This window comes from Neovison vison, chromosome 1, assembly GCF_020171115.1.
Source record: "Neovison vison isolate M4711 chromosome 1, ASM_NN_V1, whole genome shotgun sequence".
Lineage (NCBI taxonomy): Eukaryota > Metazoa > Chordata > Mammalia > Carnivora > Mustelidae > Neogale > Neogale vison.
Window position 1 is genome coordinate 191,221,145 of NC_058091.1, and position 27,262 is coordinate 191,248,406.

Genomic DNA, 27,262 nt, shown 5'->3' on the forward strand with positions numbered 1-27,262 from the left:
GTCAAACTTCCACTAAATAGTGGTAACTATAATTTCTTGCTCTTATGTATAAGCTTTTTTGTTGTTTTAGAAAAGGATTAAAAGATTCTTTGAAATAAAACTGTCCAGTCTATACAAAAATATTACCGAGTTTAGTGACTACAGTCAAATCACAGTTCTTGTATAACAATGGAAAAAGTGAACTATGCTGAACTTTTCTAGTTAATTTCTAGGAAATATATTGCAATGTGTATGGCCAACAGCAAGTTTTATTTCACAACTAAGATAGCATTGTTTAATAATAGTTTTCTTCATTTACTTCTATTTTGAAAGCTAAAAGGAAAGATAAAGAATAGGAATAAAAAATAATTTGTCATTTAAGTCACTCTGATACTGGAAATAAAATATTTTAATTCAGTTCCACTTAAAAAATAAAAGGAGTTTCTTACTCCCACACTGAGCACATTAACATTTTCACATACAGAAAGCTTAGGTACATTCAACTGTTTACAAGACATGTCTCCACATAATACAATTACATTCAAGTGAAGTATATAAACTTGTTTAATTATATATATTTGTGACTCCTGTATCTGGTACTTTTTAAACTAACACATAATACGCTTATTTTCTAAAAGTCAATTCTTAGATGATGATCTAGAGTTAGGAGAGTCTCCTGAAAAATTTTAATAGTTGTGTTCATATGAGAATTCAGTAATTTCCTGAACATAAGCTTCAAACTAAAGCTTTAGCAATTTAAGTGACCTGACTGGCAATGCAAGGAATTCTTATCAGGTTGTACTGTTTGGTTTACAGTTTAAGTCATTTCAAGTGGTTTATAATTATTTGAGCATTAGGGGGGAGAAAGCACCAAGGATAATAAATATTTTTTCACATCATAGATGAAATCACAAAACAATGATCTCAATTTCCTTTCAAAATCTAGTCATTTGAAAAGAGCATTTATTTCAAATGTTCTATCTTTAAGCTTTCTTAGTGAGACCAACCGATACACCAGAGATAAGAGTAGAAATGCTAAAAAGAGGTGCTATAGATAATATCTACCAACTATAGAATTCAGACATTTTTCGCACATTGATGATACCCATTTTTGAACTGATTTCCTTAAATCTAAAAAGAACTCTGAATATAAGTGTAACAGTTATAAACTTGTCAACTATATCTCTTAAAAAAAAAAAAAAAAAAAACCAAAAGATGTCTTTCTTCCCAACACATGAAGCAAAATTTTCCTGATGAGCAAAAGCACCTTATGGTAAGGAAATATATAAAGAAAATATTTTCTACAAATTAATATAAGAAATTTATGTGCATAAAGGTGTAGTTATTCCAGCTGTATATGTAATATTTTAAATAACATACAGTAAAAAAACCTCAAAGCACAGATTGAAAAAATAACCCATATGTTAATACTCCAGTTATTAAATATTGCAGCATATATGTAATTCTAACAATTGGGGGAAAAGGTTTCTAATCTAAATGGTCAATGAAATCTCTTTGGAAATACACTTTAAAAAATCTGCATCAGTAATCCTGACTGTCAAATTCTAACCCAAGCTACAGGTTTTTACAGCTAAGATAAAATCCCATGAAAATGAAAGTGGAGATAGAGGTCACCTCACAGATTCTTCAGTAAACAGCATTATTGGTGGGACACTGGTACAAGCTATCTAGGCTTTTCTGTCCTTGTCTTTACCAAAGGTACACCGTAAACATAACATTAAGAATGACAGACCTACATCGCTATAACTTTTGGTATCATAAAATGTTAATAAACATTGTCTTAAACATTTCAAGATAATGAGAAAAGTTCCTTACCTGAATATATACAAAGAATTCTCTAGATTTAACATATTCTAAAATGAATTCAGAGATGTATAAGAGAAACATAAGCTACTTGCTTTGACAGTTTTCAGTCAAGGTTTATTATGTGTCCTTTTCTATTGAACATATGATTTTTATATATTTAAGGAGTTCCAGTTTCTGCTAAGATTTCATTTCTTTTTCCCAGTGGTCTTTTTGTGTTCATGCATTTCTGTTTTGTTAGTTATATTCTTTTTTCGAGATGAGGTATTAGGAACAACTGCAGTAGAAGGTCCGCTGGTAGCTATACAAAAAAAAAAAAACTATTGCTTAGATTTTCACAAGAATTTATGTTCAAATAATACTGCTAAGTGATAAAATAATTACTTTATAATTGTGATGGAAATGAAACATTATAAACATTCAATGGAGCATCTTTAACCTTTTAACTTTTTAGAATTCAACAGTAATACAAAAAAGTAATTTCAATGGGCCATGTTCACAAAAAATTTCTCTTTTCACTCTACATTCTTCCTAGAAAACTAATTTATTCATCATTTTTAACTACCATCTATTGTGCTAACGATCTTCAAATGTACACTCCAGTCCCAGATCTTTTCCCTTACTTCAAGATTTGTATATCTTGTATATCTCAATAGAAATCTCTGTATAGGTAACTGACAGGAAACATAAACTTAGTATGTTTAAAACTTATCATATCCCTAAAAACATCTATTTTCTAATCTATCTTTTATGTCATCACTATTTAAAAAGCCTGAAGATAGAGTGCCTGGGTAGCTCAGTTGGTTAAGCATCTGACTCTAGTTCAGGTCATGATCTCAGAGACCTCCCTGCGCAGTGGGAAGCCTGCTTCTCCCTCCCCTCCCCCTGCTTGTGTGCTCTTTGTCAAATAAATAAATAAAATCTTAAAAAAAAAAAAAAGAAATCTGAAGGTTAGAAAACTATAGACATTCTTGATTTAGAATTCATCCTTCTATATCCAAATGAAAATCAAGCCCTAATGAGTTACTAAAAAATTATTCTAAGCCAGATTATACTTCCGGTCCAGATGGGAAGCTTCTGCCACACCAATTCTTCTGCAGATAACAAGTATAAACTCAAGATAAAATATGAAAAACAACTATTTGAAGACACTGCAAAGTAAACAAAAGCAGGCATACAATGGAAAAAATCAACACTTGGAAGAAGGAAACCCATGCTGAGTCCCCCAACACACATACATTTTTGAAAAAGCTTCTGGCCTTAAAAACAATGGGGTGCCTCGGTCAGTGAGTTGAGTGCCTGACTCTTGATTTCAGCTCAGGTAATGATCTCAAGGTTGTGACCACCTTGGGCTCTGCTCTGGGTGTGGAGACTGCTTGGGATTCTCTCTCTCCTTCTCCTTTTGCCCCTCTGTTCCACCCTCCCAGCGCCCCCCACCTCCCGTGCCCAGCCCCTAGCTCATGACTCACTAGCTGTCGCTCTCAAAAAAAAAAAAAAAAAAGGAAAGGAAAAAAAAAAGAAAGAAAGAAAGAAAAGAAAAGAAAAAGGAAAAAAAAAAAGCTTTTGGCTTGAGGACAGTATCCAGAGTATCTAGTCTGAACCATGTGCAATGACTAAAACTCCAACATAAAACTCATTCTTAGCATTAAGAACCAGAAGATAAATATTGGAACAACTACAGCTGCTGGAAGTCAGGTGGATGATCCCAGAAAGGGAAAGCCCCCCATTTTTTGTATAAACCCTGATCATATTTGTGGCATGAGCAGGGTAAGCTACAAGAAGTCCAGCTGAGGCTAAAAGAAATGAAGTGAAATGTGAGCTACCAATGACTTCAAGGGACACAGTTTTGCAATCTGAGTTCCGTCAAGGTTAACTCTTTGCTTTACAAGAACCCAAACAACTCAATAGTCTTGTGAGAAACATAACAAAAATAACAGTCTGGAGTTTATACAACATCTCATTCATAATGTCTAGGACGCAATCCGAAATTACTCAATGTATGAAAAAACAGGAAAACATCTTTCTTCTTGAGAATGGATAAATTGATAGAGACCAATCTCAAGATCAGCCAGATCAGTTACACAAAAATTTTAAAGCAAGCACTTTAACCATACTCAAGAACAAAGGAAAAGATTGCTTATAATGAATAAGAATATAGGAATATAGAAAAATCTCCAAAGAGAAAAAAATTATAAGAATCAAAAAGTGTCTAAAACTAAAGAATAAGTAAATATCTGAAATAATAATCTACTAGATAGGTTAACAGCAGAATGGAGAGGGAAAAGTGAACATCAATCCAAATTATTTTTAAAAAAAAAATTCATTAATCCACAGCATACACTGGAACAATTCAAATTAGCAAATACTTCTTATCAGAAACAACGGGAAGCAGAAAATGGAAACACCACCTTTTAAATGCTGAAAACAGTAACAACAACAAACGAACAAACAAAAAACTTTCTTCCTAGAAGTGTCTATCCAGCCAAACTACTTTCCAGGAATACAGGTGAAATAAAGACTTTTTCAAATAGAGAAACAGATCTGCAGTATAAGAAATGCTAGAAAGATTCAGGTTGAAAGCAAAACCAGATGGAAACAAAGACTTGGAAAATGGAATAAAAACTGATATGGCTGGGGCACTGGGTGGCTCAGTGGGTTAAAGCCGCTACCTTCAGCTGGGTCATGGTCCCAGGGTCCTGGGATCGAGTCCCGCAATAGGCTCTCTGCTCAGCGGGGAGCCTGCTTCCTCCTCTCTATCTGCCTGCTTCTCTGCCTACTTGTAATCTGTCTGTCAGACAAATAAATAAAAATTAAAAAAAAAAAACTGATATGGCTAACGTGTGGATAAATAAAAGACTTTTTTTCTCTTCTTAATTTCTTTAAAATACATATATGACTACTTAAAACAAATATTCCAACACTATATTATAGCTTTTATAATACATGTGGACGTAACACACATCGGTAACTTGTGTGTTAAGGATGGGAGGACAGGAAGGTAAACAAACCTATAGTTGCAATGCTTCCCACATTTTGAGTATAAAATCATCTCTAAGTAGACTATGAAAAGTGAGAGATGTGTATTTATAGCTGCCAATAAAAGAATAATTCAAAAAGATAAAGTTAAAAAGGTAATAGGTAAGTTAAAATAAAATACTAAAAAATACTAAATTAATACAAAACAAGGCAAAAAAGAAAAGAATAACAATCAGAATATACAAACAGAAAATAAAATAAAATAGTAGATCTAACCCAACCATATCAATAATTACAATGTTAATGAATTATAAACACTTCAACTATATTGTTAGAATGGGTTTTTTTAAAAAAGCCAAGTGTATGTTGCCTACAACAACAACAAAATAATTTCTTAAATACAAGGACACACAGCAGAGAGCAGAGCCGAGGTCCGGAGGGCAGCGCGCCCTGAGCTCTCTGCCTCCCTCTGCATGCCAGCCGGAGGCCCAGGGGCCCAGGTGGACCCCAGCAGCAGCACCCAGAGCAGCCCCAGCAGCAGCGCCATGGCCGGGTGGAACACCTACATCTACAGCCACATGGCGGACGGGACCGGTCAGGACGCAGCCATCGTGGCCTATAAGGACTTGCCCTCCATCTGGGCCGCTGTCCCCTGGGAAAACCTTCATCAGCATCATGCCAGCTGAGGTTGGTGTCCTGGGTTGGGTTGGCAAAGACTGGTCAAGTTTTTTCGTGAACTGACTGACACCTGGAGGCCAGAATTGTTCTGTTATCCGGGACTCACTGCTGCAGGACGGGGAATTTACCATGGATCTTCGTACCAAGAGCACCAGTGGAACCCCCACTTTCAAAATCAGTGTCACCATGACTGCCAAGACGCTAGTCCTGCTAATGGGCAAAGAAGGTGTCCATGGTGGTATGATCAACAAGAAATGCTATGGAAGTGGCCTCCCACCTGCGGCGTTTCCAGTACTGACCTCATCTGTCCTTGCCCCCCACCACTCCCCACGGCTTTTGCACCCCTCTCCTTCCCAGACATACAGATAACACCATTTTTATTTTGGGGGCCATTACCCCACACCCCTTATTGCTGCCAAAACCACATGGGCTGGGGGCTGGGGCTAGATGGACAGACACCCCCCACACACCTCAAACCTCTCCTGTGTATGGTTGGAAAACTTTTTTTGTTTTTTGGGGTTTTATTTTCTGAATAAAAAAGATTCTACTAAAAAAAAAAATGAAGACACACTATTTGTAAAAATACTTCATGCATACAGTAAGCATGAGAAATGTGAAGTAGCAAAATTCACAACAGATTAAATAAACTTGAAGACAAACCATTACTAGGAATCAGAGGGAAATTCCATGATGAGAAATGAGTCAATACATTAGGAAGTCATATGAAATATATATGTACATAATAAAAAAGCTTCAAAGCACAGAATAAAAACTGACTGAATTAAAGGTAGAAATAGACAATTCCACAGTTGAGTGAAAACTGCTCTCTAAGCAACTGATAAAACAGTGAGGAAACTTTCCTCCTATGCACCTGTTACCACCCCTCAAAATGGTAAAGACACAGAAGATCTGAATATGATTATCAGCAATTCTGACCTAATGGGTACTGATAGAACATTACATTACTGAACTATGGAATAAAATTTCTTTTCTAGTGCTCTTGATACATTTAAGATGTACCAAGTCCAAATGGTAAGCCAAAAAAAGTTTCACATTTAAAAGACTGCAATCCGTGTATGTTACAAAACAGCATATGTTTTGTAATTGCAATGCAATGAAACAAGGAATTAGTAATAAGATCAAATCCCCACCCCCCCAAATATTTAGAAATTAACCAATATGTTTCTAAATACTCCATGACTTAAAGAATAAATCACAATGTAAATTAGAAAATATTCTTAACTGAATGAGAATGAAAATAAAATTTAACTTTTGTGAGGTGTAGCTAAAAGAGGGAAATTTACAGCTTTAAATGTTTATATAGTAAGAGAAGAAATGTCTCACAAAAAGTGATTTAGAAACTAGAAATAGAAAATAAATATAAAATAACTAGAAGGAAGAAAATATTAAAGAGTGGAAATCAATGAGATATAAAACAAACAGCTAAAATCTAGCTCTTTGAAAACACCAACAGAATGGATAATTTCCTAGTAAGGGTAATAAAGAAAAAAAAACCACAACACAAATTATCAGTATCATGAATTATAGAAGTTATTACCACATTCATTAAAAGGATAAGAAAGTTGACAACTTAGATAAAATGAACAAATTCCTTGAAAACTCCAAGTTATCAAAGCCATCACTAAAATGAAACAAAATTAATTCTATCAAAATTTAAGAAATACCCATCTTACAAAAACTCATTCAGAAAATAGAAAGAGGAAGAGATACTACCCAAATTATTTCATGAAGCCAGAATCAACCTAATACCAAAATCTAAAAGACATTACAAAAACAAAGAAAACAAACAAAAAACCCAACTACAGACCAGTCCCTATCTTTCACAAATGCCGGTGCCCAAATCCTCAAAGTCAAACTGAATTCAGCAACATATAAATAAATTATTCATCATGACCAAGTAAGGTTTATCCCAGAAATGCAAGATTGGCTTTTAGTGGCTTATATTTGGAAAGTCCAATATAATACCATTTTATCATTATTTAAAAATGCTTATGAAATAATGCATTTATTATGTGTCTAATATATAGAGAACAACAATGTACCATGATTCAAAGAGAATTCAAGTCCGAGGTCTACCAATTAACAGTTATGTGAACAGGAGTAAGTCACAACCTCTGTAACTTTTCATCCATAATGGCATGGCCATAGGCCATGTTTAGAAATATAAGAGTAAAAAAGCTCTTTGCATAATAAAAAACTATATAAGTGTTAGCTTTGAGTTACATATGGAATATACCATAATTTATATTTAAGATACTCAGATAATAAGTTTTATATTTAAGATTATATATATATATATTTTTTTTTTAAAAGATTATTTATTTATTTATTTATTTGACAGAGACAGATCACAAGCAGGCAGAGAGGCAGGCAGAGAGAGAGAGGGGGAAGCAGGCTCCCCGCTGAGCAGAGAGCCCGATGCGGGACTCAATCCCAGGACCCTGAGATCATGACCTGAGCCGAAGGCAGCAGCTTAACCCACTGAGCCACCCAGGCGCCCCTTATTTAAGATTATATTTAAGATTTCAGTTGTCTATACCTGCATATTCTGATTATTTAGAAGGTACTAAGTTTAAATGTATTTAAGATATTGTCTTTAACTTATTAAAGCCTGATAATCTGACAGAGCTATAATTAGGTATAAATATCAAGTCAGAAGTAGAGTGTCATCAGAGCTCTTGCTTTGGTAATCCTATAAATATATCACCAGTGGAGGGGGCTGGATTGGGTCTTCAAGAGTGGGAAGTAATGGGAGAACATTTTAGAAGAAGAAAAATGACCTGAGTATCACAGGGATTTATTTGGGGGGAAGTGAAGAGAACAGTCTGCAACACTGTAACAATAACAGCAGCTAACATTTAGTGAGTGTTTACTGCTAGGTCAAGTACTTTATAATATTATTGGATTCATTTCTGACAACCATTAAGAGGCACTATTACCTTGATGTTATGACTACAAAACCAAGAATCAGGGAAGTTAAGTAACATACCCAAGATCATATAACTAACAAGTAGTAGAGTTGAGATTTTAATCTAGGTTCCTCCCACTCCCAAGCACAAACTGTTAACCAAAAGAATATTTGAGCGCACTATCATGAGGCAAAGAATTAAGAGATATCCAGTGAGGATACAGTCAAAAACGCAGAGCTGCCTAGAATTCTCTGAAGAAAAGAAGTATAGGTTAAGAAAAAAAAAAAGAACAGCTGAATGTCCTTATTTAGTATAGGAAAGTAGGAAGAAGGACCCTCAAACAAGAAGAGTAGAAGAATCAGATAAAGGTAAAGAGCCCCAAGACAGAGTACACTGTGGAAGTCAGAATAAGATACAGTTTCAGGAAGGATCAATCACACAATCAAATATGCCCAAAACTAAAAACAGAAAAAAGTTTGGGCACTTGGCTGGCTCAGTTGGTAGAGCATGACTCTTGATCCTGGGGTTGTGAGTTCAAGCCCCAGGCTGATTACATTACTTTAAAAAATAAAATCTTAGGGGCGCCTGGGTGGCTCAGTGGGTTGGGCCGCTGCCTTCGGCTCAGGTCATGATCTCAGGGTCCTGGGATCGAGTCCCGCATCGGGCTCTCTGCTCAGCGGGGAGCCTGCTTCCCTCTCTCTCTCTCTGCCTGCCTCTCCATCTACTTGTGATTTCTCTCTGTCAAATAAATAAATAAAATCTTTAAAAAAATAAATAAATAAAATCTTAAACACACACACACACACACACACGGAAACAAACAGAAAAAAGTTGATAAAAGATAGTTGAATTTGGTATTCTTACCATTAGACTGAGAATGGAAAATTAAGACACTGTAAAGGAAGACAAAAAAATTTCATATAAAAGGACTAAAATAATGCCTGGACTCAAAAGAAAAGCAAAAAGAGTTCATAAGTTAGTTTGCAGAAACATGTAAGTATGAAATAATTTTTATTAACAGATACAGGGGTGGGAGAGCCAAAAGAGAAAAAAAATACAAATACATCAATGGACTACCATAACAGTTTTTAACTCTAGGAATTGTAATGATCTTTCGTAAAAATAGATTTTAACCCCCAAAAGCAAGCTATTTTTACTCCTCTGATTGCTATACAGAATCCATAAATTCACAAGCAGTCCTAACCTGGCTTGCTGCTTGCTTTCGTACCCTTTAAGGTAGCTGGTGGTGTTGGGAGGATCTTTGCAGGCGTATAAGTATTTAAAGTTATTTTTCTTCTCATTACTGGACTGGAACGTGAAGCTGTAGAGGCTGAAAGAAAAAAAAACACAACAGATATGGCAGTTCAGTAATTTCCTGCCAAGTCTTTACATTTTAGAAGTTTCTGATGATGTATTTAGTGGACTTATGAATATACATTACAGGAGAAAATAAACAATGTAAGGTTTAGAGAGTAAATTCAGCAAAATCATCTTTCCTATAAAAAGTTCTCTCATGCTCTTAGCCAAATAGATGTTTTGTTTCTACTGTAAATAATAAGCATTTAACAGTATTTACTAAAGGTATGCCAAGAGGCGTCTGGGTGACTTAGTTGGTTGGGCGGCTGACTTCGGCTCCGGTTATGGTCCCGGAGTGCTGGGATCAAGTCCCGCATAGGGCTCCCAGCTCCATGGGGCTCCCGCTTCTCCCTCTGACCTACTCCTCTCTCACGTTCTCTCTCACTGTCTCTCTCTCAAATAAATAAATAAAATCTTTAAAGGTATGCCAACAAGAATAGAGCAAAAGACATAATTTTATCCTGCCCTGACAGAAACTCTGATTCTTAAGGGATGGTGGAGAGCTTATGACACTTTTATTGCCTGATTAAAAAAAAAAAGACAGGGTGCCCAATTGTTTTCCCTTAAAAATATGAGGTGGAGATTCAGGGATAGATAATTCATGAACACTATGGTCTATTAAACTATTCTGGTTAAGAATAAATTAATATGATTATAAGTAATAAATCAAATTGTCTTCCTTTATTACCTAATTGAGATTTATCTTAATGCAAAGGAATTTTAAAGATTTTTTTTTCTTTCTAAGCAAGGTGGGGCAATTAAGAGGTGTAAAAAGGAAAAGTAGGGATAATTCTTAAGAATAAGCTTCTCTGGGGAAGGATAGGCCAGAACCGGTTAGCTACTGGCATGAGCTTCTGAGTTCCCAACCAAAAGGAGGTGGAGAGTTAACAAAATATAGATTTGCCTGTTTTTGTGATTTTTTTTTGGTGGGGGGGGAAGACCTGATAGCAATAAACAGCATGTCTCTGAAAAATATGTGAGCCAATTACACCAACTGTGCCTTAGATGGCTGATATCTATCTATACTGAATGAATATAAATCCCATTGGTGGAAGCTCCAAGTAGTCATTAATGACATAATACACAAATGAAGAAAAAATCCTTAAAGTACCATGTAAGGCACTACATTGCTACCAAGCTCTTTCCCGCTTGCATATTTCCATCCTGTTAACTTCCTTCTTTAACTTATCCAATTAGCATTTCCACACCTCCTCCCCATCAGATATTGTTAGTGTCCCATTTTAAGCTATCTACTAGTTAGCACAGAATTAAATTTGTCCTAAGTGAGGAAAAAGACTTTCTTAGTGACAGGGGATTAACAATGTCAGCTGCTTTATTATAAACAGCACAAAATCAATATAGTCTACATAATGATACAAATTCCTTGACAGTTCAGGGAATTAAGTATAAGTAATGTAAATGTACTGTGATTATTATTAATTCTGTAATTACAGTATAAAATATTAAATAAAAAAAGTTAGGGGAAATTGGAAGGGAAGGTGAACCATGAGAGACTATGGACTCTAAAATTAAACAATCTGAGGGGTTTGAATTTGCAGGTGGGTGGGAGGTTGGGGTACCAGATGGTAGGTATAAGAGAGGGCACGGATTGCTTGGAGCAATGGGTGTGGTGAAAAAATAATGAATACTGTTATGCCAAAAATAAATAAAAAATAAATTTAAAAAAAAGTCAGATAACTTTTATTTTAATTGGCAACTATTTTCTTTACTATTCAAAAAGAATGAAAAAACCATATACTTTAGAAGACCTGGGTTTTAGTCTTGCTTGACCACTAACTGCTTGATTTCCTCAATGGTATTCTAAGTTTTTTTCTTTAAACAGCAAATTTTTCCCAAATGAAATCTTAAACAAAATGGATGAAAAGAGATACTCTCGTTGAAGCAGCCATGCAAGACATAAGGCCTAACCATTCAGCATCGTCATCCTCATGGAACTTCCAAAAGCTCTTGGGAATACAGACTGAAGACCAAAGAACCAGATGGACTCTAAGGTTTATCCAATTCTATGAACTGTGTTAAATGTATTTACGTTCTCCTCTAGTTCCCTTAGTAAGCAACAGCAGGAAATTTTAAGAGAGCTACAGGTTGGGGTACAACTTGTATCCATGATTCAGAGAAGAGCTAATCTGAACTGGAAAAGGAATTTGATATCCTTCTTTTCATTAATATACCTCAATAATATACTCTGATGAACTGAATTCACTAACCCCAGAAATAAAGCCAACATAATGTAACAGCATCACAGAAATGAATGCACCTTCAAAGATGATCCTTTTGTAAATATTCCACAATTCTCTTTCCAAAAATACCCAGAAGTCACTATTGCTATTTTCCTTAAGTCATTCACTGAAACTCTTCTAAAGTCTAAATAGCATTGATATCTATCCTAAGTTCTAATTTAATAATCAGAATCTTTCTTTCATCTCTATTTTAAGATCATAAAACCTTAGCCCAGGGAAGAAGTGAAACATCAAGTATAAAGAGGGTAAAGGGTAAAGGAGAATTCATTCAGGTTCTCTACTGCAATCTGAGGAAAAGCACTGTCCATTCTATCACCTAACAGAGAAGAAAGGCATCTGAACATGCTTTGTTTTCCTAACTTTGACTTCATGGAGCTTGGAGAAGTTATTTCATTTGCAGTATTATTAGTTCCCAGAATCAGAAAAATTCATATGAAAATTCTGAAATTAAAACCTACTTCCTAAAACCATTTCTAAAAGTATTTTAGAATGCCCCGATCTCTCTCCATTATCATTAATGATTCAATGTTGACCTCTACTACCAGAAGTGGAAGAAAAGGGAAGCCCACTATACTGCAGAAATGCAGGGGCACCATTCCGACAGAATACAATGTGAACAGAACTCTCTAGAATAATACAGTGTGGTAGCCAGAGAAGAGAACCCAGCAACACGTGAAAGTGGCTTTCATTCCAAGCCCTCCAGCTTCATTCTTCAGAGAAACAGATTTACAGTATGCAACTTAACAAAAAGGAGAAAAGAATACATTGAAAGACTGTGACTTTCCAAAGATATGATTAACCCCAGCAAGATTCTTAACAGAGCAGAGCATGCTCTCCCCAAACTGTATGCTTCCGAAAGTTCCAACATGCTGATGGATCCTATAGAGCTGAGAATGATAGCAGTCAACTGACTTCTCACACCCAAAAAGGTAGCTCTACGGGTTTCCCAAAATGATGTCCCTTACAACAGTGCTAAAGAATGTGTCACCAAAATTGTGTTTTTTCAAAAAATAAGTTTTGGAAAATCTAGGTATACAGCTTTCCTGACAGAAGAATCTTAGCTATTTCTACACAAATATAACTCTATCCCTCTAAAGGGAGGGGGAATATAATAAACAGTTTCCAAAACTTCCTGAGCCATGAATCCCTTTTCTTCATACAATGAATGAACATTTTCAGAATATTTTCTGAAGAATGTAACTTGAAAACCCTTCTGTCCTAATCGTTCTCTTTAGTCCAGAGTGCCTTTTCGGTCAGTATGACTACTTATCAAAGGTGTTGTGGGGATGGGCATGTGTGCCTGTGTAGGTTAATGACAAATGATATTTTGTAATTTTTTAAAAAGCTTATTATAAAATGACACACGATAAGAATATGAAAAAAAAAAAAAAAAGACCACGACTCTATACTGTTGACTTCTATTCCTGGGTCTTTTTTTTTTTTTTTAAAGATTTATTTATTTATTTATTTATTTGACAGAGATCACAAGTAGGCAGAGAAGCAGGCAGAGAGAGAGGAGGAAGCAGGCTCCCTGCTGAGCAGAGAGCCCAATGCGGGGCTCGATCCCAAGATCCTGGGATCATGACATGAGCCGAAGGCAGAGGCTTTAACCCACTGAGCCACCCAGGCACCCCTATTGCTGGGTCTTAGATTTTTTTCTTTTTCCTTTCTGGAAGAAGAAAGATTTTTGGGAGGAGTCATGAAAAGCGCCGCACTGCATAGTAATTACACTAAAGAATTCCAAATAATCTTCCTGTATACCCCCTTTTCTCCTAAAATTCTATTCACTACCACTACTTGAGTTTGTTATTATATTTCTTTTTATATTCAGATAATATCTACTGCCACAAAATGATATAATAATAATAATAATAATAATAATAATAAAATAATTTCCTACAAATTTCAGGGGTCTTCCTTGGAACTTCACTTGATGGAGAAGCAATGGAAGCAAGAAATTCATCCACCTGCTTTAAAGACAGGGCATTGTGAAGAGTCTCTAGAGGACAAATAGATGGCACCATGGAATACAATTCAAAGCCTGAAAAAAAGAAAGAAAAAAATTTGGATATTTAAAAAATCATTATATAAGGAAGACAACCACTGCTTCAAACTATGCGGGTTAGGTATTTCCAATCTATCACATGCAAACACACGAGATCTCTGAAGTCATGACGCCAGATGCTATGCAATATGGGATTGGAACAAGATGTGACAAAGATTTCATTTTAAATGTAATCACATAGTATAGCATGCACACAATTTCATTCTATATTTTGGTAAAATCTAAGAATGATACTTAAAGAAAAAACCTGGGGGTGGGGAGAAGCAGAAAACATTATATTGTTTCAGTTTTTACTTTAAAATTTCAGGTCTACTTGAAAGGTGAATAAGTTGATGCCATAATGTGTCCCTGATGCCAGAAAGCTAAAATTAACCTCTTATTGAAGAATAATTATGTTATAATTACTTGTGAAGAGTGATTTAAATTAGCTTTTCTAGTCATACCAAGGCCAATGACTCTCTAGTGTGACCTGTAAACAACATTCATTCATTTATGCTGAAAATGAAATTTCAAAACATTTACCTACCTTTTTGAATTAACTCAATAATGCTATTGTTGAAATTGCTAGTTGAGTAAAGTCAAGCCAAGTAAAAAGCAATACAAAATACAGACATGTTTGCATTCAACAATGGCACAGAAATACAAAAATTCCATGAAACAAATCATGCACATATATATTATTAATACCATCAATGAAACAAAAATGCTTAAATACACAGTTTTTTTTAAATAAATAAGATATAGGTTATTTGCTTTTTAAATGAATAGCCTGTTCATTTAAACTTTATTCAACCGAATGGCTTTTAAAATTGCTTTCATATACAACTGAAATAATAGGTCCTTCTGCAGCTATTCTTTGCAAAATTTGAACTACTTTTCCTCCAAAGGAAATACTTTTAACACTTAAATTAAGATTTTCTATAAAGGCTAATGTGATTAAATAAAAATTAAAAATCAAACTCAAATAGACTGCAAAACTCTCCGCTTCAATAGGCATGTGCTCATTTTACTTGGCTGATTGTTTACTTAATTTGGGGAGGAAAGAGTGACCCGAGAACTGCCTAAGACTTGGCTGAAGTAGAGAAAGTATGGTTGAAAGAGAATGGAGTCTTCCTATGAAAATAACAAAAAGGTTTATAAAACCGGTTTGTTTGATTTTTCAGGTGCAAACCAAAGCATGACATAACATTACATATACTCAAAAACAAAACAAAAGAGAAACTATACCGTAACAGCAGTTAAAGCACCTAAATTAAGCACTAAAAAAATTAGGTTTGCACAAGTATTATGTTTTTTAAAGTACAGGATTCATGCAAATACACGCAAACCCTTTCTTGGCATTACACGAAACTTAACGATGTGATTTTTTTTTTCTCCTCTCGTCAGAATGTTTTGTAACAACTATTTCCTTGCATTTGCCTGTTAGATTTCCTAACAGGCAAATAACAATACACTAAGTTCCTCTGGTGACATATTTCCCCACTTATCTTTAGTAAACTTTGCATTAAATGCACAAGGAAAGGGTTAGCGCAGCAATTTAAAAAGCCACCCTGCCGTCATGTTTAGAAGCTATGAAAACATACCACTGGAGCCTAGACATTCCACAGAGGAAACGGACCAGCACCTATAGAGGTGTAGGTGTTCTGCACAGAGGCCCAGAAAATAAGGTAAAGCACTGTCAGAAGATACTTGTTTCACCATGTTCCTTGAACTAAAGATGAAGGGAGGGGTAAGTCCATGATATGTATTAAGATGGAAATAACATAAAAGTTAGGGGAAATAAAAAGTGAAAGAGTCAAATTACAATTCATAGGACAGATAAGACAACACAGTATAAAAAAGAAAAAAAAAGAATCTTGAAAACCCGAAAGAAACATTTTTAGAGTTGAAAGGAATGCATTTTACATGCATTAAGTCACACATGTGGAAAACCCACATGTGGGAGTCTTAGCCAAAGTCTCGGCCAAAGGAATATGAAGTTACTCTAGTTTCTGTTAAATTTCACAAACCTTTTTTAAAGCTTCAGTAAACACAGATTCCTCCTATAAAAAAAACTTGCAATACTGGCTATAAATACATAAGCAGTCCGCACAAAAACTACAGTCAGTGTTAAACCTGCAATGTCTCTTCTTAGGATTTTGTGACTTCTGTGTTTCTTGTGACTTTGGTTTTTCTTCTAAGAGGTTCTTATGCATGTGGGTTCTTTAGAAGCTGCAGCTGTATCAAATAAGGATCTTTTTCTTCAGAAAGTAGCATTTAAAGAGCTACAAGGGAGGGAAAGCACATTAGGCTTTAAGGCCAAGTTTTCTCTTGTTTGAGGATGAGATCTTCTTACTCCACCTCCAGGAAGTATTTAAGTGCACTGTTACTTAAGTGTGTTGTTAAAGGATCCAGACAGGGGAGAGTGACTATAAGCTGTGTTTAACCCTTTCGTTTCATAGAAGTTTTTGAAAGACCTGACTCGAGTTTTTGAAAGATTTATTTGCAGTTAAAAAGAAAAAAAAAATTCCAGGGGACCAAAGCAACTTCACTCCGAAGAAGCAAAAATCTGTATGTTTTCCTTTAAATTCTTTGATCCTCAGTTATTTAAAATGATCAGTTATTTAAATAATCCCTTTTGTCCCAGAAGAACAAGCTCTGTGTAAGAAAGCAGTAGTAGTGCAAGGATTCAGTTTATCAACAATGGGCACGAAACACTTTATTGTTAGCCTCAGAAATTTAAATTTAATTGAATTAGCTTTCTAGATTTTCAGCTTGGTCTTCTTCCTATAGTGAGTTCTCCAAATTTTAGCAAAAAACAGTGGTACCAAAAAAACAAAAACAACAACAACAACAACAAAAAAAAAAAAACGCCAAAACTGGTTGCTTCACCATAGCAAACCATATTGCCACATGAGAACAAAGTGAGGGCTAGATGAAGTTTTCAGACTGCTCCAGACCAAACAGAGTTTTGCTTTAGACAAAGAGCCACAGATAAATGATGTTACACAGTGAAATCTGCATCTCCTAGTTCCCAAGAACTTTTCAAAGACACACCTCATTTGGCTATTTGACAAGTGTATCTCTGTATTTCTATTAAGTAACTAAATAAAACAACCACGTGATCAGAAAACAAATTAGGAAAAAAAATTAAAATGATTAAGAATTAAAAAGAAAACAGAATACTAATTGTATTTTTAAAATTTGTGTAGACTGATCACTTGAGAAATTAGAAGGGATTTTTAGGTGCTAATTTAGTATTAAAACTCATCATCATTGTGGTCATTTAAAAGTTTGATGAGTGATGTTAAGTGATTATGTAAATTACAGCTGAAAAGGGGAGCTAGACAGTATCAATGCTTCAGGTGAGTAAGTTGGAATTATATGCCAACTGAAATTAAGAATGGAGAAATGAATGATACTGTATACCCCACAGTTTGAAATAAAAGAAAAATAAAAAAGGATGAAGCAGGGGAATATCTTTTAAAATAAAAGCAAAACGTACCATTGGTTGGGTGTCGAGCAAATGAGATAGAAAACCTTTTAACAGCAGAACCGCGTGTGGCGTCTGAGAAAGAGAAAAACAGGTACCTGAAATTCATAACAGCTACCAAAAGAAGAACACTTAAAAAAAGAGGGAAAAAACAAATATATAAGGAGGTTAGAATTAGGTAACATGCAGAAGGGAATGAGAGAGGGTACTGGTTAAAAGTAAAATGGCTTGATGATAGAGGCAAAGTGTTTAATGAAATATACAAAAGAAAGAAAAGCGGGATGAGCCAGCAATTCTGGTAAATCCATGTTTTACTGACTTAAGTAAATTTGTGGATATATGAGAAAACATTTTAAATAAAGCTAATTCTGAAAGGGCTAATAAACGTTCCTATTAACAGGCATAAGCTTCCACGAGCCTCAAAAGACAATCTGAATATTAACACTTAAGGTATTTTAACAAGAGTGAGAGGCTCTCCAACTAGGGATTCTAAAATATTCTCATCCTATGTTTATTTTATAAAAGTATTGCTAAAATATTTTCTTCTACTTATAAACGTTCTGTTTACTTTATTTCATTTAGATCACTGTCAATAAGTAAAATGAGGGATAACAATGAACAAAAGTTTAAAAGATCAGAGAAAGACTTATTCTTTATAATATGGCTTACTTACTGTCCATAAGACTAATACATATGATGCAGTTCTAAATTTCACATTTCAACAAACTAGTCATTGAATAAGTACTGTGTGTGTAACTACAATTAATTCTGATGAAACACGGATCCAAGCTATGGACAAGAAAGCAGTGATTGTCATTTAGGCGCTAGGTGTCATCAAAGGGAGCTAGGATTCCAGTTGAATCAGTCAGTGGACTTAGGCTTGCCTTTGAGAAGTACTGTATGTTTATGGGTGTGTGCGTGGGTGTGCATATGAATCTGTGTGTGCATATGTGCACATACCATCTATGCAGCCAGAAGAAGTCAGCTTTTTACGATGAGTACGAGCATAATCCTGTAGGTTAGGTGCGCTTGAAGAACCCCCGAGCACCGAGGTGCTAAACAGGCCCGCACAGTGAGACCCTGATGGGAGTTAGAGAAAATACATACACAACGGGTGTTCTTCCATTCACAATGGGAATTCATGCAGCATGCAATAACATGGCTCTTACCACACTTATCTGGCAGTGCCTTCAATAGACTCACAATTCACTTGTAATGTCAACTTTAATATAATCACCACCACCATTTATCGTATGTACAAATAAAGGTATTTAACACTGGGTAAAAGGTTGCCTTTGAGGAAAATAATATACCTATACCATAACTAGACATATACATATTAAAAGTACTAAAAATACTACCACAGGAATTAATTTAGGTTGATAAGGGATTCTGTCAGTTTGCATGAGCAGTTCATATAAAAAACCTCTCCTAGCACAAGTCTAGTCATAACAGATCAGTATTTTTTAATGTATGTCTATAAATGAAGAATCTTTTCTGATACCCCTGAGTTAAGAATCATCAGTATATGTTACAAAATAAAGCAAATTACTAATCTGTGAGAAGACCATGTGAGAACAATTCCTTGTAGGTCATCCAGGCCTAAATCACCTTAAGTTTCTAATACTTAAATGACTTCAGATCTTAATTAATAAGACCCCATGAAACACATTATTAGCAAATAAAACATAGCCAGTATAAACTGATATTTAATTTGTAGCAAAAATCTTTATACCCAAGGAAAACTTATATCACTTGGTAAAGTTTAAAAAAATTTCTATCAAATACATTATGATACATAAAGGAAGATAATGTGGGAATATTAGAAGCTATCAACATTAGCTGTGTGTAATTAACTAAAGAAGATCCTCAAGTAAATAGTCATCAACAAACAGTTCATATACTTAGTATGTCGATCAAAGTGCATAAAAAGTTGAACCTTATTCATGCTTTATTAAACCTATTTAGACAGCTATTTATAGAGAAAATACTATGCCATTACCTCATATTGTTTACCAACCATGAGCTTAAAACTAGTTTAGAAAGGTCCTTTTCAATGTTGATTCGCAACACTATTTGCAAAGAACTAGTTACGTTCCATAGGTCAATAATGAATAACAACTGCACTTATGCATTAGTTTTGCTTTGGTTTTCCTTAGGAGATAATCAAAAGGAAAATCAATACACCGAGAAAGGGTTTAAAACACTCCCCACTTAAAATTTTTTTTTAATCAGAAAAGAAGCTTCTTTTTTTTTTCTTTTTAGTAGAAGGTTCTTTTTTGTTTGCAATAGCATATATACAATTTTATCAACTGGGAAAAATGAAGTTTCCTTCCTAAATTAAAACATTTTGGGATTTTAATTTATAGAATACAAGATTAAAAACTACATTGGCAACTGGACTAAGTAGTTCACACTGCAGACAGTCAAAACAGTTATAAATCAAATTAAATGCTATTCCTCGTTCATTCTATTGAAACTTTACTGTATACTTTAAGTCGTATAATATTTTTTAATTAGTATGTGTTAAATTAAAACTAAAGCATAGCATTTGGTCATGCTTTCATCACTGAAATTTTACATATGTGCAAAAGAGGGAGTTGAAGAAGGTTTGGAATATAATTTCCCTTTAGACCACGTACCTACAGTAGGGTTCTGCTTCTGTTCCACAAGAGTTCTTGGTGTTCGGAGGTAATTAGCATTTTCAGATACAACCTGTACAAGCAAAGCAAAATAAATGAGGTAAAACAGTAAAATCAATTAAAAAGTCCATACTTCAATTGAAGCCTGTTCCAGACAGACAAAGGTTAATAAGCTGTATGATAAATATTAGTAGAAATACATAAAACATGAAAGATCATGCAAGATCCCCTTCTGAAGGGAGTCCATTTCATATGAAGTCCTTGCAATGAAGTGTTGCGAAGCAGGCATTCAGAATGAAATATCATGTATGAAACAAGACAGATGAAAAGAAACAATTAATAGATTGATATAATTTCACTCTTAAAAGAAGCCAAATGCCCACTCTTACACAGCTCCTGTATTTGAAGGGGGGAAAAACAATCACAAACAAAAGAAAAGACAGACAGAGACTGTTGAGGTCACCATACAATTACTGATCCATGCACGGGCTTTATCAGAGTAACCTTTAAATATTCACAGCCTTAATGGATACCATAATCCCTTTTCCTATAATCAAATGCATTATATTTCCAAAAGGAAGTTGCTGAAATTCTTGGGAAAGTCATGTATAACAGCGACCTTCCATTCTTAAAGCAAAAAAAAAAGCAAAAAAATTCTATTATTTTAAATTTCCAAATGTCATCACAGAAAGTCCTTCTGAAGTCCTTTTATTTCAGCCCATATTACTAATGGGTACCTATATATTGCATCTTCATATAAGAGAGCATTAAAATATTATACAACTCAAAAAAACCCCACACTGGATATTAGAATACTTCCAGATAATGGAATAGTGAGGGAGAGAATAATTAATATTAGGCATACCCTGCTAATTAACACAGGACCACGTAAATTTTGATAGTTTAAAAAATGTTCATACTCTCAGCAAATTCCAAATGGAATCTAATTTTTCAATTATGGGGGGGGGAGGTCATTAAATTTTCTTACCATCAAATTACGTAATTTTGTTTCTGAATGTTTTGAAGGACAACTATGCCAAAAAAGATTTCTTTCCTTTTTAAAATTTTTTATTAACACAATAAAGTTCCAGGAATATAAAATTTATTGATTAATTTTTAAATCCTGGATATTTAAAATCCTCCCAATAAAAATCCTAAACACATGCAATGTAAGAGGTTTCTTTCTCTCAAATATTGTCAGGTATCACAAGCTTATTTTTAAATGAACGGAAAATTAAAATGCAGAAGGATTTACTCTGATGTTAAATATAAGGGATTAGATGTCCTCAAAGACAGCTGTTTGTTGCTCTGAATGCGGGTAGGAAAATGTTTAATGAAGTAAAGTTTAAAAACCTGTTGCCATGAGCCAAAAATACTGGATGTGAAAGCCAATGATTTGGGGGAGACAGGGGAAGAAGTGATTTGTTCCCCTGATCTGCGTCTTCGACGCCCAGTACCCACACCACTGGTATAATGCAGCCAGGTACCAGTACCCTCTGGGCTAGACACACTCAGGGGGCTCTCTTCCTGGAAGTGAGAAAGGGGGCAAAGAAAAAAAAAAAAAAAAAAAGCAGAGCATGCAAAGTTAGATACAACAGAGCCAAATGATCAGAAAGAAAAAAAAATACAGTTTGTTCGCATTTATCAATTTTTTTAAAAAAAACTATTAAACAGTAATTTGGGAGCCAAATATTTCAAATATTTGAGAAATTCATGGGAAAGAGTTAGAAATCTAATTGTATGTGATAACAATTATAGGAATTACCTTATCTTCAATATACGAAATATTTATACTGCTTAATAGTTGTCTCTTTTCTCTTAAAACTGGAAAGATTTAACAATTTTCTGTCTTAGCAACTTTTAAAGTAGAAAAGTATTCTGCTTAATTTTAAATATTCAAGACATTCTGTGCTATACTGGATAACCTTCTAGCCCAAAGCACTAAAGAATTGTGCAAAGGGTTACAGAAATTTCAATGTATATGATGTAGAAAAGAAAATCTATCTGCCAGACACTTTAAAAAAGAGAGGTAAAATGGATTCAAATTGCACTTGTTTCCACTTTCAGGCTATTTTGTTTACCCCCTCCAAAGATTATTTATAGAGTTCAGTAAGCAAAACATGCAGCAAACATCATCATTTACATGTTTGCATGTTCAGGTTTCAGACAGTGAGGACAGAGTAAAATCTACTTGCACAAAATGAAGAGAATAGTCTTTTTCTCTGTGTGTCTTTTGGAAGTACAAACTTCTGATATCCATGGAGATGGTGGACGCTGGAAAAAGTCTTCAAGGTTTTACTTGAATAATTTACCTTATGGAAGTAAAAGTTTAGCATGGCATAGAAATAATCTCTTGAAAGCAATTATTTAAGTATTTATGAGAAAAAAGGTTTATAAATGTGTTCTGCGTCTTAAGATTAAGGGCAGTGATTCTGTTGAAGATTTTACAAATACAAATGTGTTGCAAAATGAAGACTCACAACACATTTGGCTTTATCAGTGTTACAAGCTTTCTGGAGTACAGAAGGTTTAATGGTAAAATTTTGAACAATCTGATTAATGTACAGATTGCTTTGTTCAACAACATCAAAATCACTGCCCTCACATAGATGTTTAAGTTATATTAATATGTCACTTCCCAATTTTCTGAAATTAAAGATACCTGAACATAGTCCCAGGTTTCTTATTTTTAAATTAAGCTATACTAGAACACAGTCCCAAATTCTACAGCTCTTAGTCATTGTCTTTAATAATTAACTTAAAATATCACAATCCCTATAGAAACCCTAAGTAGGATACAATTTCCGTTATAAAATTACCACAATCTACTTATTGATGGATGTTTTTCCTATACATAATTGTCAAATTGGGCCACATATTTATTTGAAATTTGAGAATCATAAAGCACTTCTCTTTGTATAATTTGGGGCAACAGAAATGAGCATAATTCTGTTTTGTTGTTATTTATGTTCTTACTCACCAACTGCTAGTTAAATGTTATATTTAACTTGCATGACTTGGCATATGTCATGATCAACAAAGATATTTTTCTAACTTAAAAGTTGAAGGTGGTTTCTATTTTAAAATCTTGCTCTGTACTTTCACTTGAGCATTTAGAAAACATTTATAAGCACTAATCTCCATCAGTGCTGGGAGAATCAGCCTATAGGGAATAAGATAACTCAAAATAAAGGTTTTTGAATTATAAAAAAATGCATAGTGGTGTTAAAGAATTACTTAACAAGCTGCATTCCAACTGTTCAGCTTTCCTGTTAAATCTTATTTTAGTAGTTATTTAAATGTCATTCTATTAGAGAACATAAGAATTAGCCTTATTTAATTATAGACCTTAATACAAAAGGTAACATTTTCAACTATCTCCTCACATTTTCAAATTCCTATACTGATTTGTGCAATCAGGCTAACAACTTAGAATTTCATACTTAATTTACAGTGTCATTGGAATCAGTTGTTGTCAAGGCATTTCTGGTAGCTCCTCTCTACTTTCAGGTGAAAATTATTCTCTGCCTATTAAATCAGACTTTTAAAAAAGTTCTTTATTAGAATAACCTAACGTGACAGGAGAAAAAAATAGATGAGTTTTTAGAAAGGTCTTATTTTACTATGTCTACTCAACTTTGTTAGGAAAATAATACATAAAGCTCCAGATTCTTAAAGGTTTTTCTTTTTAACGGCCTCTCTATTTTTAAAATATTAATTAGAAAAAGAGGCAAAGTTGACAATTAAAAATCTGTTAGGTTCCCAAGCTCCATAATTAAAGCTGTATTTTCTTTTCTGTTTTATTAAAATATAGTTAGTTTGTTTTATGAAAAACATGCTCTGACATATATACTTACTTCATTTGTAGGAATCTTCCTAGATCTTGGAAGTGGAGACTTCCTGTGTATATGAATTGGCTCTGATACCATAGGTTTGAACAGTATCACAGCACGATCAGTCTCATCTTTTTTAGAAGTATGTGGTTCATCATCATTATCAATTTTAAAAGATCTCCTGCCTTCATTCTGTGAGCAAAGAATACAACATATAAAATTCAGATAAAGCAAGAGTCTCTTATGATAAATTCAACCACCAACTGTGAAGTTAGTTGAGGCACATATATAAGCTTGCTGATTCAAATGAATCAATATTAACTGAGTTTTTACAACAGCCTAATATTAATCTGGGTATCATAAGACAGATGACAGAGTTCCTGACCTTAAGAAATACACAGTGGAAAAATTAAACAATAAGTGACAACACAAAGTGCCACACAAAACCAACTGTTTAATTATATTTCGTCAAATGTCAACATAAGTAAGAAATAATAATAAGTAACAGTAATAAAGAACAGAGATCAGTTTTATTATACAGGAATATCATCAGCATAAGCACAAACTAAAACAGCATTTTAATTTATAAATTTCAGAACATTTATATTACGTTCCAAATAGTCCCAACACATGTGATGATTGCATAAATAATCATATGATGACTTACTAAATATTTACTGGGTATGTACCATGCACCAGGACACAAATGAATAAAATAGAGTCCCGGATAAAAGATAAACAAGTTAAAAACAACTTACACCAAATATCTATCTATAATAGAAAGGGTAACTTGGGGCATAGTCATACATATAGTAAAACACATTTTAAAGCAATAGCAATGAACATACTAAAACTAAATACAATTACATTCAACAAATCTCACAAACAGAACACTAGTCAAAAGAAGTCAGACAGAAGTACATAAAATCCATCATCAAACAAAGGAGTATAGGAAATAAAGAACTTCTTTAACTGGTTAAGAGATATCTAAAATCTTGATAACAATCATCACAGTTAATAAATCACTGAAATATTAGTGTAGGGCCACCATTATTAAATCTACTCAATACCATATTGGACATTTGTCATCATTTATAGATATGATCCTATCTATAGAAAATAGATATTATCTATTTTATATATATTATATATATATTTACATATATTATCATGGATAAATTATTAGAATAAATAACAGCATGTTAGTAAGGCTGTTATAAAATTTTCATACACAATTGAGTTAAAATTCACTATTCACTAAAACAAACAAAATGAAATTTTAAAAAACCATGTATGATAGCATAAAAATATAAAGAACAAGGAATTAATGTGACAAAGAAGATACAAGACATAAAAACCCTTAATTTTACCAAACAGATACAAAAACAGCTAAATAAATTCTGAGCTATATCAACCCCTTGGACTAGAGGATCTACCACTGTTATTGCCCTCAAAATTGATCTGCAGAATTTATGTAATCTCAACCAAAATCCCAAAAAGTTCTCTTTGGAACATTACTTTTTACTTTAGCTTGAGAATAAAGAAGGATTTATTTTTTTATTTTATTTTTTGGGGGAGAGGGGCAAAGAGAATCTTAAGCAGCCTCCACAACCAGCCTAGAGCTGGACTTGGGCTCACTCTCACAACCTTAAGTTCATGACCAGAGCTGAAATCAAGAATCAGATGCTCAGCTGACTGAGCCACCAATGGGCACTGTGAGTGAAGTGTTTAATAGCAACACTTCTATTCAACACCATGCTGGTCTAAGCTAGTAGCTCTTCATAAAAAACATATCCAAATGGCCAATAAACATATGAAAATTGCTAATCCTTACTGGTCAGAGGATAATGTAAAATTAAACCATGACAAGATATCACTATATAGCTTTCAAAATAGCTACATTAAAAACAATGACCATATGAAGTGCTGACAAGGATATGGCAGTATCTTTAGAAAACTATTTGATTGTATTTTCTAAACTTGAACATATACACCCTATGACCTAGCAATTTTACTCCTCGATGTATATCCAAAAGAAGTGTGTACATATGTTCACCAAAAGACTTATACAAAAATGTTCATGAAAGTAACTTCATAGCTTAAACTGGAAACAAATAAATGATCAAAGTAGAAGAGATGAACACATTGCTCTGTATTTATTTATCTTTATTGTTGCCATGTAATCCTACATGACAATAAAAATGAAGAACAGAATGGATATATTTCATAGAAATAATGAAAGAAAGAAGCCAAACCCACTCACACTCCCGCAAAAGCATATATTTTGCGATTTATAAAAAGTTCAAAAATAGGCATAATTCAAACATGGTGCTAAAGTTCATAACAGTAGGTATCTTTGAGGAGAAGAAAGAGAGGTTGGATAGGGAGGGGGGTCATACGGGGGTCTTCTGGAATGACAATAATGTGCTACGTATAATCTGCCTAGCTATTTTGTAATTGTGTTCATTCTGTAATACATCATTAAGCTAAATCATAAGTGTATGATTTATCAATATGAATTATAATTTAGTGATAAGTTTTAAATTGAATACATATTTAACTTTGTAAGGTTAGTGTAAGGATTAAAACAACAATAATTTGTACCAAGTGCTCATTAGCACAGTGTTTACCATGCACTAGTCCTAAAGTAATACAACAACCAAAACTATAGTTAAGCATTCTAAATACTGGTCTTAAAAATACAAAAAATCTAGGGACGCCTGGGTGGCTCAGTTGGTTGGACGACTGCCTTCGGCTCAGGGCGTGATCCTAGAGTCCCGGGATCAAGTCCCACATCAGGCTCCCAGCTCCATGGGGAGTCTGCTTCGCTCTCTGACCTTCTCCTTGCTCATGCTCTCTCTCACTGTCTCTCTCTCTCAAATAAATAAATAAAATCTTTAAAAAAAAAAAATACAAAAAATCTAAATAAAATATAAAAGTCTAGTATGCTTAGAAATGTTGTCTGCCCAAATCATACATAAAGAAATTTATATCATCTTGCAACTTGGTAGTTGAGGTAAGAATTGAAGTATATTAACAGGAAATTCTTACAGAAATCTTATGGAAATCTAGAACTATAGTAACCAAACACTGCGAGTTTCATCTTTATTACCTCTCTTGAAGCTGGTCTATATCCATAGCCAGATGGTAAATTTTTGTCTTCTTCACATCCTTTAGCTCCTGGACTAAAATGTAATTCAACATGAAAGCGTTCCTCCGAGGAAAGATCCTAAAAAATATTATAGA

The 27,262-nt window shown here is 34.0% G+C and overlaps 1 protein-coding gene and 1 pseudogene across 15 annotated transcripts in view; one reads left to right on the forward strand and one right to left on the reverse strand.

Moving 5' to 3' along the window:
- Positions 1 to 370: 370 nt before the first annotated feature.
- Positions 371 to 27,262, reverse strand: part of PPIP5K2 (diphosphoinositol pentakisphosphate kinase 2) — a 78,940-nt gene continuing 52,048 nt past the window's right edge. For 4 of the 15 annotated variants that reach the window (XM_044264560.1, XM_044264570.1, XM_044264544.1 and 1 more), the window contains 10 exons: positions 27,129 to 27,245; positions 24,041 to 24,208; positions 22,379 to 22,495; positions 21,537 to 21,710; positions 20,184 to 20,256; positions 18,502 to 18,621; positions 17,554 to 17,616; positions 13,905 to 14,045; positions 9,592 to 9,717; positions 371 to 2,104 (listed from right to left, as the gene is read on the reverse strand). In XM_044264560.1, the coding sequence (XP_044120495.1) occupies positions 1,992 to 2,104; positions 9,592 to 9,717; positions 13,905 to 14,045; positions 17,554 to 17,616; positions 18,502 to 18,621; positions 20,184 to 20,256; positions 21,537 to 21,710; positions 22,379 to 22,495; positions 24,041 to 24,208; positions 27,129 to 27,245 (1,212 nt within the window). In that variant the 3' untranslated portion in view covers positions 371 to 1,991. The remainder of the gene's footprint in view (positions 2,105 to 9,591; positions 9,718 to 13,904; positions 14,046 to 17,553; positions 17,617 to 18,501; positions 18,622 to 20,183; positions 20,257 to 21,536; positions 21,711 to 22,378; positions 22,496 to 24,040; positions 24,209 to 27,128; positions 27,246 to 27,262) is intronic. The other 11 variants (XM_044264598.1, XM_044264589.1, XM_044264646.1 and 8 more) reach the window with 8 other exon arrangements.
- Positions 5,300 to 5,755, forward strand: LOC122917165 (annotated as a pseudogene).